At 36.1% G+C, this 15,826-nt stretch overlaps 2 protein-coding genes and 1 non-coding gene across 4 annotated transcripts; all 3 read right to left on the bottom strand.

Annotated features, from left to right (window-relative positions):
* Positions 1–2,055: 2,055 nt before the first annotated feature.
* LOC114271241 (large ribosomal subunit protein eL28y) lies at positions 2,056–4,857 on the bottom strand. Of its 2 annotated transcripts, none has more exons than XM_028212869.2 (4): positions 4,700–4,857; positions 4,442–4,606; positions 3,782–3,945; positions 2,056–2,418 (listed from the first exon to the last, which is right to left on the bottom strand). In XM_028212869.2, exons 2-4 carry the CDS (start codon positions 4,587–4,589, stop codon positions 2,290–2,292), a joined length of 441 nt encoding a protein of 146 aa, XP_028068670.1. In that variant the 5' UTR covers positions 4,590–4,606; positions 4,700–4,857; the 3' UTR covers positions 2,056–2,289. The 2 variants fall into 2 exon arrangements, with proteins under 2 accessions (XP_028068670.1, XP_028068671.1); XM_028212870.2 differs by having other exon boundaries at positions 4,704–4,854.
* On the bottom strand, positions 2,584–2,693 carry LOC114310395 (small nucleolar RNA snoR98). The gene has a single exon (XR_003646111.2). It is a non-coding gene; the product is annotated as a small nucleolar RNA snoR98 (small nucleolar RNA).
* Positions 4,858–8,524: 3,667 nt separating the features above from the next.
* Positions 8,525–15,819, bottom strand: LOC145788594 (Tudor/PWWP/MBT superfamily protein). The gene is made up of 3 exons (XM_082909483.1): positions 15,629–15,819; positions 12,805–13,730; positions 8,525–10,070 (listed from the first exon to the last, which is right to left on the bottom strand). Exons 1-3 carry the CDS (start codon positions 15,817–15,819, stop codon positions 8,974–8,976), a joined length of 2,214 nt encoding a protein of 737 aa, XP_082765609.1. The 3' UTR covers positions 8,525–8,973.
* Positions 15,820–15,826: the final 7 nt, after the last annotated feature.

The following is a 15,826-nucleotide window of genomic DNA, read 5'->3' as shown; positions in this document are numbered from 1 at the left end:
CCAATTTCACACTCTCAAGTGCCTCAAGAGCTCAAATTTAAGCTCAAATCACCTCAGCAAAAAGCTCTCTAGGTTCGGCTTAGAATGTTTAGGCAAATGCTATGCAAATTGCGAGAGAGAGAGGAATTTTCAAAATTTGCTCTTCAAAATATTTTCTCACTCCTAAATTTTTCTAACCTTGGCAACCAAAGAGAGGGTCATCTATATATAGAAAACAGGTGTCTATCTCGAAAATATCTGTATAGGAACAGCTGGTGCAATGTGGGAATATTTGGCAGCGAATATCTGCAAAAATCTGGCTTTTTACACAAGTGGCTGATAGGCCACTAAAAGTGGGTTGCCAGCCACTATTAGTGGGCGGCAGGCAAAAATCTACTTCCCTGCTCGACTTCAAACGGGCAAATCTTCCTCATCCAGATTCGGTTTTAAGTCATTCTTGAGTCTAAATTAAAGCCTGGAAGTCTACTTTTCAATGGTGGCGGCCTCACATTTAAATTCTAAGTGTGCAAAGAGATATGCCTATTTTACTGAAAGCTGCTTATTTCTGCCCTAACGGATTGATGCCCAACTTCCTTCTCAACTAGTTTGTTTCCCTCCCCTCCTATTTCCCTCAACTCCAAACCTCTAAATAAAATGTTTTTAAAAAAAATTCAAAGAGTTCACCTCCCTTCTATTTATTTCCACTTTATCTTTGCTCGGTTTATCGAAAAGTATAATATTTTAAACGAAATACAAGTCTCGAAACATCGTAGAAATATTTTCAAAAATATTTTGAAAAAGCAAGTTTTAAGGTCTAAAATAGTTTTGGTCTAATATGTTTTTGATCAAAATAGAGTGTAAAGTTAGAATTTAGAAACTCTTCTTGCTAAAAAATCAAACATTTGCACAATATAATTTTCATCATCGAGCAATCAATCAATAATGCCCAAATCTTATGGGCCATAAAAAATGAAGTGTCTACAAATTAACTTAATTTTCTCCATACCTTAGGGAGCTGAGTGTAATTTCCCCGTTATTAAAAGGGAACAGTACATCAATGATCCATCATAGCAACTAGTCAAAAATACATTGCAAAATCATGGATGAGGAAAAAGAGCCCTATCACTGCAATATAACTACACCTTAATAAGGTGAACATAAAAAATAATAATAACAATAACAAATAAAAAAAATACTTCAACCAAAACGTAATCAAAGAGCATGTTCTCAAGGCCATCATCCCTGTCATCAATTGTCAAATGGGAACAAGGCAGAGTTAGAAGCTGGGATACGAGAAAAGGCGAGGAATTTGAGACACCTTTCACAACCAGCTTTAATACCCCTGGTACACCTTTCAACTGCTCAAAAACAGATGATGAATTTGTGAGAATATATACATATAAAAAGGATGTCATAAGCCCACTGTGAGGCAATCTTAATAGTAGCTAGGGGAGCACAACTTTGGTCAACCAATTTCTGAAATAAAGTTCTTCTCACAAGAATGGAATTGCATTAAGGCAAACCATACTTACTCCACCAGCAGATTGAAGAGGATTAAATGCATAATCACAATAACGAGAAAGATGTCACTCAAAAGGAGGGGAAAGAGAGGAGGGAAGAGGAATAGGAATGAGACAACTCATTGGGTGATGCTATCTCCACTTCTTGATGCAGCAGATCAAGTTGTAAGGATGGTTTAAGAGGAATGAGACAGACTCAATGGCTTGCTACACCATTGATTTTGGCTATATACCTCTAAATTCTAATTCCTGTTTGGCTAAGGCTATGTTTGGCTCCAGGGATAGACAAGGCCATGTAGCAAACAAGAACAACGGCATTTTAATCCTAAAATCTTAGGTTGCATTGTCACATGCTTGCTCACATGACATTTTCCATTCAAAACCCTAACAGCCTACTACCGGATTGTCACAAAATAGAAGTGCTGAGTTTTAAGCATTAGGAAGTCAAACTCAAAAATAGCACACAGTTGAGAGAGATTTAAACTACGATGTGATTCACATCACAAGGTAAATGTGCCAGTACTCTCGTATCAATTACTCAAAATCCAACCAACAGTATCAGAAGAAACTCCATTAATAAACATTAAATCCAAGTATCCATGTAAACCACCAAATCATAATGCAAAACTGATAGATAAGTAAAAGGCCAACTACTCTTTTGTTTTGAAACTTGATCTAATAGCATCACAAAAAGAAAAGCTTCAATAAAGCAAAAAAAGGAAGAAAAAAAAAAAACACAAACTTCCAAAGTCTAGAAATGATGGAAACAAGAATCACTCTTGTCCTAAATTCACTTCCTAAGAGCCTGCCTGTTCCTCTTCTTGACACCAGATTTGGTGACCTTCAGGCTCCTGTGCACGGCGCTCAACCTTGCAAGGGCGGCATTCTTCAGATCTGGCCTGTAATAGTTATTTCCCACCTGCAATAAATGATTTAATAATAAAAAAGTGATAAGAATACACTTTCTCAACCTTATAACTAAATAAATAATAAAAAATGGAGAGAACTTTTTAACTTCAGCAACCAACAGAAAACACTCAAATGTAGTGGTTATCCACCACCACTTGAGTGCTCACTTCTAGGAGAATGTAACAGAAGAGCCAAACTTGCAAACCATATAAAGTGGCGTACAAGCATTAAACTTCTGACTTCTTACTTTGGGGAGAGATAAGTAAAGGCGGCTATCAGATGATAGGAGATTAAGTTCCAGCACCTGAAGCCGTTTTTCCCTCTCTCCCAAAGTTCACTAAAGAGTCTAGCACTTGCATGCCAAAAGACATCCAAAGCGAAAACAACAAAATGAAAGCAGTACACATTACTGTTTTTCCTATAGATCAACACAAAAATGAAAAAGGCAAGGCAATACAACCATTTACACAGCTCAGATTTTGAATCGTTGTCCCTCACTAAAAATAAAAAAGAAATAAGAACATCTCACCAGATTTTCTCTCCATTCCTGAAAACAAAAGTGATGGTACAAGGGACAACCCTGTGAACCACATAACAATGTGCTGGCTGGGTGCCAAAACAACCCACCACCAAGGAATTTTTACAAAGAGTAAAGACCTCCCTAGCTTTATGTTTCTCTCAGTACCCAAATAGCAAAAGTATGAACACATGCAATTATCCAAAAAAATACAAGTATGAGAACACATGCTGAACGGCCATTCACATTTCACACATTCAAATTGCATCACAAATCAAGCATGCTAAGCAGCATGCCAATAAAACTGAAAACCTCAATTGATGTGCTTTTTCAATTGGTAAAAATTCCACCTGTTAAAGTCATAAGCTAGTCAACATCTTCAAAATTACAATTGCAATAGCACAACAATCAAATAAAGCATAACTTTATCATGCTCGCATAGATATCACCAGCAATGGAATACAAACTACTGAAGCACTAATAGTAGAACAGAAGCTCACAAACAAGGCCTAAACACGATAATTTCATAAAGAACCGACAGGCTCTTCTCACAACTGCTCATTGCTGCAGAAAAAAGTTGTCAAACTTGGCCAGAAGATCCCTATAATATATTGAGTTGAGAGAGTAAGCTGCGGCTGTTCTTAGATAACCAGTTCCCATCCAAGATAAATTTCCAACAAATATCAATATGCATCGACTCGAAACATGAGAACACATGTGGTTACAACTCAACAAGTAGATTTCGTCAAATATACTCCCCCAACCAAAACCCATGCGTATTAAGTTCCACTATTGCCTATATCAATTGCAACCATTGCTCATATGAACACACAAGGTGCCAACAACCAATTCATACCTGGTTTGTCACTGCCTTTGCCATGCGACGGAACTCCTTCTTCATAACAGACTTGTGGAGTAAAGTGGATGGTTTGGCCTGCTTCTTGGTCTTCGTTGTTGCAAGCAACACAGATTGATCTTTCCCCCCTGGTTGAATGGTTACAGTTTTCTTGTTCGCCAACCCTATAACATCATACCCATTAAACAGACACGTTAAATATATACACAAACATAATTTCAATCTAAACCCACAAAAACTCCAGCATAAAATCGCCAACTGTGTGTGTTTTGCTAGAAGATCACATAAATTGAAAGTTGAACAGAAATCAAATTCATATTGAACACAATTAGAGTATCCAAAATAATACAAAGAACATTCCCCTTAGGCAGTGTTTGGATCAATAATTTGTGGAGGGAAGGGTCTCTCTTTCCCTCCACAAATCCCAACTCAAATCATTGATTTAAAGACAGCTTTTATATTATTGCAAACTAAATAAATAAAAATACTAACAGACAGTACAAATGAATGAACTTATTTTTAAAAAGAAAAAGCAAAGGAAAAAGAAAAAGAGATTCAACTCAACCAAGATAACGACGATTACTTTCACAAATTTTCTCCGAAACCAAACATATAAGGGATTAAAGCTTTGAGAGTAATGAAGTGTGATTTGAATAATACCAGAGTGCTTGTAGGAGTTGAGGTTGTAGAGATTGTTGCTCTCTTTGCTGAAGCGCACGCTAGCAGTTCCGTTACCGAACTCCTTCACGAGGAAAGAGTTATTCTTCTTCACAATCTCCCAGATCAGAGGCCCTGGTACTGTCGCCATTTCCACACCTCCTAACTCTGCATCCACAACATCATTTATCGATACACATACACACATATATATGTATATAGCTATACACGTGTAGAAAGAGAGAAAGTGAGTGAAAATACCTACAGAGAGAAAGTTCTGAAGCGTCTGGATTCGACGGCTGGTTTTTGGGTGAGTAGGAGAAGACGATCGAAGCTATATACGCTCGTTTTTGAAACCCTAGGGTGCAGCTGAGTGAATATGGGCCTACGGCCCACAAGAGCACAAATTCACAGTGTACAAGCCCATGAAGTCAATTTGGTACACTTAAAAAAAAAAAAAGGGAAATTACCCACAGGTCCCATATAGAATATGTAGACACCATTTAATTTCATAATTTTTTGGGTACATCCAAAAGTCCTTTCCTCCATCTCTCTGGTTTTTTCCTCCCTTTTTACGTTTTATGCTTTCTCTTTTTTTCTACATTTCTCTCTCATCGTCTTCGTCATAGACGATGGTGCAAGTGTTCATGTCTTTCTCCATTGATCGGGGTTCACTGATAACCGCCAACCATCGAAATCAACTCGTGATTTCACTCTCACCGACGGCGAAGATATATATTTCCGACGAAGAAGATGAGTGGATCTACTTAGATCTGATGTAGATCTACTCAGATTTATCAGATCTGATTAGATCTACATCAAATTTGGCTAGATCTAAACAAAAAATAGTTGTCAGAGTATAATCCTCTCTCTACATCCGCCTTTCTCCTTCGATCTCTTTTTTTTTCTCTGCTATACACTTCTGTTTTTCTGTTCTAATAGAGAAAATTTTCGAATTCTGAACAAGTAGTTTTCGAGTTTTAGTTACAGGCGGTGAAAACTGTAAAATTTTGCAATTTCAAAATTTTTTTTTGGTGCTGGAATGAATCATGGTTTAAAACTGTAAAATTTTACAGTTTCCTAACATGTTTTTTAATTTTTTTTTCCGGCAATATTCTAGACATTCCGGTGAGTCTTCGGCGACCGTTAAATGAAAGTCCGACGATAGTAAGATGTGAACAGTGTCTGTAAATTAAAAAAAAAAAAAGATTTTTTTGTAACAATTAAAAATGTATTGGACTAATTGGTGCAAGTGTTTTGTTTTGGGATTAGCTGAATCTTGAACTTGGTACATGGGACTTATCAGTAAGTTCCCCCCAAAAAAAAAAATCATTACCCACGCTTAATTAAAATTTTATTATATTTTAATATAAATTTATTAATAAAGACAATATATATTAAATTTTAAAAATATTTTTCATAGCACACAATTACATATACATATTTTTCATTTTCTTTCCTATTGTTTTCTCTTCTACTTCTTCTTCCTTAAAGCGTCTCTAACGCTTCATCAAATCTGTCATCAAATTCAAATTTGATAACCCTTTCATCAAACTCATAGCAAGTAAAGAAAGAGTTACTTTTTTTTATTAAATCAAGGGAGCTTTATTGTTTCATTAAATTTGTAGGTGACCATTGGATCAAACATCCTCCCAAACAATCTCTTTCTTGCAAAAGTGCCCATAGGTCAATTTATGGGTAGTTGTTTTTATTTTTATTAAATTAATTTCTATTTTTTCAAAAGTCAAATATAGCGACAACTTTGATATCATTATTAAACCAATCCATTAAATTAAAAATCCAAAACTAAAAGTATTTCATATATTAAATATATCGGTTACACATTAAAAACTTAACAACTACCCATTACATGATTATCATCCAAACACATAATATAAATAAATTTGATAAATAAATAAATGAATGTGTAACAAATTTATTAATTTTACATAATTTTATCTTTAGTGGATAGAAATAATTTTTAAAAATTCAAAAATATTTTTTGACATTTATTTAAGTGCTGCTATTAGTACCCCATAAATTATTTTGGACCCCCCACTTTTTAGCTTTTTTATTACAATAATAGCCTTGAATAAAATTACTACAAATGATATCGTTAATTTTGGAACACTTTATCTCATAATTAAACCTATACACTGATTACATCATGAATTAGGGTTTATGAACGTACATACCTCCATCACCACCCATCCATCTTCCCCAAATCTCACATTTAAAACTTACCCACCCTCAAAATCTTGAAAACCTTTTGGCGGCAATATTCCGGCTGTAACGTGGCAACCATTTGATTACTTACACTTCTCTAGCAATGACAATGAGTAAAAGTTTTTTTGACAGCCACAACTTCATAAAACGAGAGGAGTATAATAATAAAAAATTAAAGGAGGCTCATAACTTTGATATTGTTCTTAGCTCAGAGGAGATTGGCTTTGTAAGGGTAAGTTTCTTTAAAAAAAATGGCAAAAATAATAAAATATGTTCGTTATTTTTTCGGGACTGAACTCCTGAACATATGACTGAAATTCGGGAACATAGGCCCGAACATTGTTTATTTGTTCAAAAACAGATAACTAAACATTATTCATAGGTTCGAACCTGTTTTATTAATCACATTTTGAAATTTAATTTGTATTGTTATTTATTTTAGGATGATGGCAAGTTAATAGTTAAAATTCTTAACACTCGCAGATTTTTTTTTTTCAAGCTCGAAAATACAGGCTTGACCATTATTTATCTATTTGGAAACACATTTCCAAACATTACCTATTTTGTTCAGGAATACATGTCCGAACATGAAAGAAACTCACCATTTTTGGGTATACTACAACTCTGTTTTGTTTATGGCGCTCTCTCAATACTCACCACACACCCATCCAGCCACACTGTCATAGTCCCAAGACAGAGATAGAGAGAAGAAAGAGAGGATATGTTATGGTAGAAACGAGAGCACATCAAAAGGCTATACTATGTTAAACAAGAGCAGTTGATCAACAGGTAAGCATATCAGATGGCCCAAATGAGATTAAAAAAAGAAAAAGAAAAAAGATTTCTCTCTCTCTCTCTGTGTAGTAGTTAGTCAAAAGGCTATACCATGTCGTAACTTATATGAATATAGACAATATTCTTATTCTGCTTCTTTTTTTCCTTCTTCTTCTCCGTTTTCTTTTTCGTGAGTTTTGAAAATGATGAGACTCTTCTTCTTCTTAGTGGGTTTGTTAAAATTTTTTGGAAGGAAGGTTTTTTTTGGAGGTGTAAGAGGTGTTCATTCAATGGATGAGAATGTTTAAGTATAATTTTGGTATTATTTGGAGGGTAAAAAGAAATTTTAAGGGTTTAAAAATTTATAAGCGGGGGTACAAATAAATGAGGAGTTTAAAATAATTCATGGAGTACTTATTTATTTTTATCAAATTAATTTATATTTTATCAAATTGATGACTTTGCCCTTAAAATTGAGTAATGATATCTACAATTATCTTTATTTTGAATAAGATTTAAAATTTAAGACCAAATATGTCACAATTTAAAAGTTAAGAATTAAAATAACACAAGCCTCTAACTATAAAAACTGTTAGTATAATTCATCCATTTTAATAAGATACACAATCAAAAGTACATTCCTAAAAAAAATACTATAATCAAGTCCATCCAAATAAACATAGTCTTAAAAGAACACTAAATTTTCACATTTTATTTTTTCTCACCGACTTAATGGGTTGGACTATGAGTTATATATAAAAGAAGAGAAAAAAACAAAGATATAGACAATGATCCTACAACGCACAACATAGAGTAGTTTGACTCAAATCCAATACTTCACTTGCTCACCAAACTAACAATATAATCTGCAAAATGCAAGAAATTGGTTCCAAACATAAAAACAGCTAGAAATCTTTCAATTAGAATCTGCAAAATGCAAGAAATTGGTTCCAAACATAAAAACAGCTAGAAATCTTTCAATTAGAATCTGCAAAATGCAAGAAATTGGTTCCAAACATAAAAACAGCTAGAAAACTTTCAATTATAATCTTCTAACAAACTCTGAATTAACCTGCAAAATGTCAAGAACACTAAAGAAGCCCAGAAAATGTGGCTTTGAATCTTCCATTAATCATGATTTTCATCGACAACACCAGTACTCTGCAACATCAGCTCCTTGAATCAACCGAAAATTCAAGAACAAACCAGATATCAGATCTCACCAAACCCTAACATCAGGTCACCATTTTTACACCTCTACTAATGTTACATTATATATACACAACCAAAGCAGCCTAATTCATTTTTACTCTAAAAAGATCCTTCCTACAATAAAAATGTCATGACGATTATTATACAAGAAGGGATTCTACCTTCCAGGGCAGAATGTACAGAGCTGTGAAGAGCAGAGCACAATTTAACAGATAAAAATTTTGAAACTAGGCCGCCCAATTGAATCAAAATCCCTAAAAAAAAAAACAAACAAGGATACATTTTTTTTTCCCCAGCAGCTACTCAAAAGCAAATTTCATGGATTACCCCGATTTCATAACACGGTGTGCTGGTCGAATTGAACCATTAAGCGATGCCTTTATCCTACTGAACACCACTTTCAAGGGGACACACGCTACAGCGGGGCCCTTGATCTTCTCTACCACAGGTTTCTTTTCGTCTTCACTTTGCTTGCGAGAACCGGTTAGCGAAGACAGTTTGCGAATCTTTTTAGACGAGAGCCCATTTTTCCGGGTTTTTTGTGATTTACTTGGCGAAACACGATGCAACGTCAAATGCTTTGTAGGAACCCTTCCACCTCCGATATTTGGCTTTGCTTCATAATCAAAATCAACACTTGCGAAAGCAGAGAATTTCTCTTGCGGGTCATCATCCAACTCACAGCTGCTACTAGTCAGATAGCATTCGGGCCCACTCACCAGAAGATCACAGAAACCATCGTCCAAAACCTCGACAGTAAGAGGATGACCTATGATGGGTTGACAATTCAATTTGCTCATGAGAGAAATATACGGAACATGTTGAGGACGATAGCTCGCTTTCACCTCCAGATTAACTTCATACAAGGATGAACCGGTATCATAATTTCTGATAGGAAAATCTGATGTCTGATATTTTGGGTTCACCGTAAAACGGGATTGGCGATAGGGAAGTGACCTTTGTGAAGTTGGAGAGCAATCGGGCAAAAGTTTCATGTCTGTGGGCCCCCTCATATGAAGTAGTTTGCGGGTCCCACCCCATCCCCTGAGCTCATCTACCTGAGAATCTGTATCAACTTTCCGACCAGAACCAATAGAAAATACATCCCCGGGCTCTAAGCCTGCCAAATAACCGTTGGATTCATCATCAACATCGACAGAATTCCTCGAGTCTTGTCTTTTATTTTTACTTCCATATCTTGAGTTTCTCTTTCCTTTTAACTGCCACTTTGAAGAACCATTCTCTATCCTCTGGTTGAAGCTATCGATATCAGCAGCAGCACCTGAACTAGTAGAACCAGACTCGTGAAGTTCTTCGTTTCCCACAGAAACAGTTTCAACTTGACTGCTTTGACTAGATTGTCCCCCAGGACCAATATGAGGCTTTTGAGACGAACATGATACCAGAATTGGAGCAAAGCCTGGTTGAATATAATTGAGATATCAGAATATGTTAAAAACATCCTAATGATTTGGTGAAGACACCATGTAAGATATTAGGGGAATAGAAAGAGGGTGAGTAAAATAAATACTGCAATAAGCACCAAAATAGTTCAATTTCAACCTCAGCTTATCAGAAATACTAAATTACAGTACCCAAGCACGAGCTACCCAAATAGGTGCAACAAAATTTAATAAGTAGAAAAATTGCCAGCAACAAAAATTCCCATATGCATGTATAAGCAGGTCATTCGTCTCCAGACGAATGTTTCCAATAAAAAATTTGGCATCATACTCCATCTAATAAAATAGTTTAAAAAAAATAATAAAACTTAGATGCCTATAACGTATGGTTAATGAAACATTTTGTGGCAACGCAAGTCCTTTCAAATGAATCTCATTGTGTTACAACTAACATCCATATGGGTAAATATATATATATATATATATATATGTATATATGTATGTATCTATTACAACATTAAGATACCTAAACAACTACCATGCATAGAAAGCTCACTAAGCATACACAAAAGAATACAAAGACATGCATAATTAAACGTAATGTACATATGTATGAACAAATACATGGATATCTAGGTATTCTCTGTACTCTATCGTAAGTTTATGAAGCAGAGTATCCAACCAAGAGAACAGCATGCTTTTACTTAACCCCGTGTTCCCTTTCTTGAGCCTCAAACTTGCACCTCTCTCTCAAAGACGTTAGTCCTAGTAGATATACATGCCATCTAACTTTCTACCACCATCTAGGAAATATGAATCTGTATCTAGATTATTATTTTTTGGGGGGGATAAATAAAGGCAATTTTATTAAATGACATTATCTAGATGCTCTTCTTAAATCTATTCCCGGGACTCAAGGACCATGAGAGCCGGGAAAATGTAGGTTTATAAGCTTTCATTGTAAAAATTGTCTGCTATGCTGCATCATGGATTGGGTGGTCCCATCCTCCTGTGTCCAGATGCTTACAATTGCCTATAGGGCCTTTGCCCTTTGGTAGTAAAAAGAAGGCTTGTGTTTGGAGTTGTGTAGTATATATCGTGCTATGGGTGCAAGAGTTTTTTAGGGTAAATTAGAGATATTGGGACTGCATGAGATAAGATTTGACTTCTTTTTGGGTCTCGGTGTCATCTCCCTTTAGGGGGATTCCTTTGTTATTTATTAGTAGTGATTGGAGAGCAATATGTAGGAGATGTAATTTTTTGGCTTTCTATTTTTTTTTTTTTAATTTTTAAGAGACTTCTTGCCCCTCATACCTTTTCTTTTTTCTTTAATAAATATTCTATGCTGATTATTAAAAAATATATATTTTGAGTATTGGCCTGTTAAAATGATCAGTCATCATAGGAAAGATTCTTTGGCATTCCATAACTCATTACCAACACTTTTCTGTTTGTGCTTCACTATGTAGAATTCTCTCCCACATCTTTTTCGGAGATTTTCTTCTTCATATTGTGTAGGTACATGGGTTAGCCTTGCCACGTGGCAGCACCACATAACCCTTTTGGTGGTTGTGCCTACAAGACTCATGTGCCATGTGTCTGCATCATAGGATAACAAGTGTCCTAATCACACATTAGCACCTGAGTGCCTCAAAGTGCGTTTTGCAAGCCATCACCGGCAACCTCCCACATTCCGTGCATCATCACCAACAAACTCAAGCTTGCTCAGTCTGCCTGTCTCGCCAATAGGCTCACCAAGTCCAAGTGTGCCCTCACTTCCAGACCTAAGCATGCTTCTTGCACTACCTAGGCTGGGAGTAGGGCCTATGTACCTATACGGTACCTCACTTGATCCCTTGAGGACTTGAGGATAGAAGGCTAGAATTCAAGGATTTTCTAGAGCACCTCACTAACTCCTTCAAGATAAGGTGTGCTCAGACCAATCTTAGAGAGAGAGGGAGAGAGAGAGAGAGGCCTTGACCAAAACATTTGATACCTTAACGACTGTATCATACCTACCCCTAAGTCATCCTGCCACAATTGAAAAGGCCGCAACAAATTTACCAACTGTCTACATATAATATGTCCCCTGAGGCCTTGCTATGGTTGCAAAGTTGACTAAAGCTCCCTCCATTTTTCTAGCCAAGGGGATTGAATCACTTGCCCCTAGCCGAGTTAGCCTCTCCCTGAATCGCCACCCACCCTATACAAGGAAGCCTCCTATGCATGCAATAGAGACCTTGCTTCCTGAGGCCACCTTGACTGTCTCTCGTCTCCGACTTTTAGTGATCTCCAAACAGCTCAGGGATGCTGCGGCCCAGGATTGGTTGGAAACCCATTATCGGATTTGGAAGATCAAGGTGAAACCCTTGGGACCAAATTCTTTTTGACCCTATGAATGTAATTGATAATATTACTGTTTAGTTAGAATTTAAAAAAACATATTTAGTCTAGATATTTCTGATTTTAGTTTTCTATTTTAAATTAGGGTTTTGGCTTATAAATATTAGGCTTATGGTATTGTACTATTCCGTTTTGGTTCAATAATATTGCAACTATTTTTAGGCTGTAGCGGTTTGTGAGTTTTCTCCCCACTTGATGGTTTCAAACCACTATTTATGAGACGAGATGAACTCATTATTTCATTAACATTGGGGAATATCATCTTAAAAATAATACAAAATAGATACTACAGAAGATAGAAGCAAAGTATATAACTTTGGGTTAGTTTGCATTTATGATAAAGCATACCTCTGGGGTGCTTCTCCTCCTCTATGAACGGCACATCAAATAATGTTTCAGCAGAATCATTCTTAGGTAACCCTGACATGCTGGAAATTTCGTTCTCCTTTTGTTTGTAGTTAATAAGAGATGCATCAGAATTATGTCCAGACGCATTCAATGAGATTCCATTTTCACATGAAACTCCCGTACTGTCTGAGTTATTAAGTACCATTGAGAAACTTCTCTTTGATTCATTGGACTCTAATCCAGAAACTTTGCTGTCAGATACTCCTCGGAGAGGTGATCCAATTGGATTGGGAAGTTGTTCACACATAACTGGAACAGACACCATAGCTGTACTCTCCAAAACCTTTGTCAAGGGACGGCGACGATTTTTCCGTTTTAAGAACTCATGAACATGGGCCACTTGAGATCTCTTCCTTTTCAATGAAGATACTATACCCATTCCCAAATCCTCGAGTCCTTTCATACGCTTAACTCCTTCTGTTCCATCATCTTCTGAATCATTTGGGGTTCGTCGTCGTGTCCCCTGCACAGATTGCTCTCTAGAAGCACCGACCTGGTTCGGCTCTTCAAATGATACACCAGACTGAGAGAATTCTGGCACTGAATTAGAATTGTCTTCGAAACTACTTGATTCCTCATCCAGACGTTCAATTTCTTTGCTAGAATCAGACATTGTTGGTGACTCCTTGACAAGTTGTGGTTCACCAGCTGATTTATCCATTTCTGAGCACAAGTCGGGATGATCTTTGGATTGGCGAGCACTTTCAAGCTCAAGAGCATGAAGAATGGCGTCTTCACGCCGAGCATACTTCACTACTTTTTTGGAAGAATTAGCTGCAGAAGCCAAGGCTTTTTTGATGCACTCATCATACTCCCCACAACGAAATGCCTTCACCCGTTTAGACTTTTCAAGATTATACCAGTCCCTAGACCAAAAATATAATAAACATTTTTAGTACACTCAAGAGCAAGTAGAAAATTCAAATCAAAGTGTAAAGCTAGGAAATTATTTCTTAAATTTTAAAGGAAAAAAGATCAGATTCATGTAAATAATAGTTACTATAACCCAAGTGCACGAGTGCTGCAAGAAGTACAAGATTATCATAAATTTGGCTCCAACTGGTAGCAAGAAATTTGAAAACGTTAATTACAGGGAAGAAAAGACAAAATTCAGCCATTTAGTCCTTTGACGTCTGATATGCAACCCTAGCTGCAAGCTATAGTATGGGAGGCATTGTCAATTTGCATTGAGTGGGCAGAATTTGAATTTGATTAGGGAAGTTTGAGAACAAAGTGTCTCACTAGTATTTTCTTCTGTTTTAACAATACAATGAAGAGAAAAGTTCAGAAGAATTTAAAGCATCCGAAGGACTAAAACAAATATTCAAACAAACTGCTCACAAGATCCAGCTGAAGCTTTAGGGCTTGTTTGCAATTGTTGTCGGAAACTGTTTTTGGTTCTTGAAAACCCAAAAACAAAAATAAAATTCAAAATGATAATGAAAACGTGTTTGCCAGAGCTGTTTCCAAACCTGTTTTTGTGATAATTTCCTAGAACAACCCATTTTTTTAGGAAACAGTTTAATTATGTTTTTGTAGAAGTAATTATGTGCATCTTTGTAGTAATCAAAAGATTGAATTCATAAGAAATGAAAATGCCATGACAATGATTTAGTTTTAAAACTCCCATTAATTTATTTCCAAAAGCACAAATATAGAAAACCAAAAATGAAAATGACAACAATGGAAATGATGCCAAATGGGCCCTTCGCATCTCAAACAAATGCATGATCAAGCTAAAGAAGTAACCCAAAATACTCACAAGTTACAAAACACAGAATGTTGAGTGTACATGAACAACAAATATTAAAATCACAAAACGTTTTATTACTCCATATCTAGGACAACAAATATCAAACCATTGAAAATTTTGTTAACAAGATTTGTTTCTTAGTAAGAAAGAAATTTATAAGAATAAACCAGAGGAAATCCTTCAAGCATCAATAAATGTTGGTATTTTCCTTTTTCCTTCTTCCCACATCAAATTAATGTATGTCTGTCAGATTCATCTAATTTTCACATCAACGACCCCTAGATACAACTATATTTCATATTTCTTGAATAAAAACAATGAGTGTTTCTAAACTTTTCATTGTTTCTGTTTTAAAAAACACGAAAAATGAAAATGAAAATGAAAACAAAAATTTTGAAAATGATACCAAATAAGCCAATGTCTGTGTAAATAGTCCTATAGTTGAATATAATAAGGGATTGTTTTACAAACAAATACAATATAGAACAATTTTAACTGTAACGACACTGACAACTAGAAGTGTGCAAAAAAAACTATCACACGCCAAACCACACCAACCCAAAGCGAAATAAACCAACACGTGCAATTTCAGAAGATGAGTGGGTTGCGTTGGATGGCATAGATGATAAATTGCAGGCCAGTTAGCCAGCGGTTGAAAGTTTGTCAACCAGTTTACAAACTGACCTAACCCACCTACAGTATATGCAAAATTACTTTGCACTTGCCGACGCATGATTCTCTCCTAACCCTAATACCATTAATAGAATGACACCTACCCTAACGATTATTCATTTTCTGCCAACCAACGTCAATTTATTTCTTTCGTCTTCAACAATGCCACGACACAATAAATCAAAGTTCAGCAACAATGAATCAAACTTCTAAGGCTAACATCTGGCTTATACAGCTTAAACTACAAAACAGTGGCATAGGAATTAAAAATAAAGTCAGGAATCACAAGCACAACGATAATTGACGACAATTATGTAAAGGGCACAAATGGGGACTTACACGCTTGCATCTTCTCTTCCCAGAAGCTTCACTGGAGTACCCGATCTCGGCGACACCAAACAACTCTCAGACAATTCATCCAAACCCATAATCCGACCAGGCCACCACGACCCATTTCGCCTCCGAACCCAAACCAACCCACCAACTGCCGAATCAATGCCCTTTGTGTTCGGCTCACTCGAACTCCCCATCTCTCTC

Source organism: Camellia sinensis, chromosome 15 (assembly GCF_055761805.1).
Source record: "Camellia sinensis isolate YWXY chromosome 15, ASM5576180v1, whole genome shotgun sequence".
NCBI lineage: Eukaryota > Viridiplantae > Streptophyta > Magnoliopsida > Ericales > Theaceae > Camellia > Camellia sinensis.
Note: the sequence above shows the minus strand (reverse complement) of the source record. Positions and strands in the feature narration are given on the sequence as shown.

Coding starts and splice junctions, on each gene's coding strand:
- LOC114271241 (XM_028212869.2), bottom strand. CDS start 4,589: ATGGCGACAGTACCAGGGCCTCTGATCTGGGAGATTGTGAAGAAGAAT. Junction 3,946..4,441: donor CAACTCCTACAAGCACTCTG/GTATTATTCAAA, acceptor ATGATGTTATAG/GGTTGGCGAACAAGAAAACT. Junction 2,419..3,781: donor CAAAGGCAGTGACAAACCAG/GTATGAATTGGT, acceptor CATTTATTGCAG/GTGGGAAATAACTATTACAG.
- LOC145788594 (XM_082909483.1), bottom strand. CDS start 15,819: ATGGGGAGTTCGAGTGAGCCGAACACAAAGGGCATTGATTCGGCAGTT. Junction 13,731..15,628: donor GGAAGAGAAGATGCAAGCGT/GTAAGTCCCCAT, acceptor TTTTTGGTCTAG/GGACTGGTATAATCTTGAAA. Junction 10,071..12,804: donor GGAGGAGAAGCACCCCAGAG/GTATGCTTTATC, acceptor ATATTCAACCAG/GCTTTGCTCCAATTCTGGTA.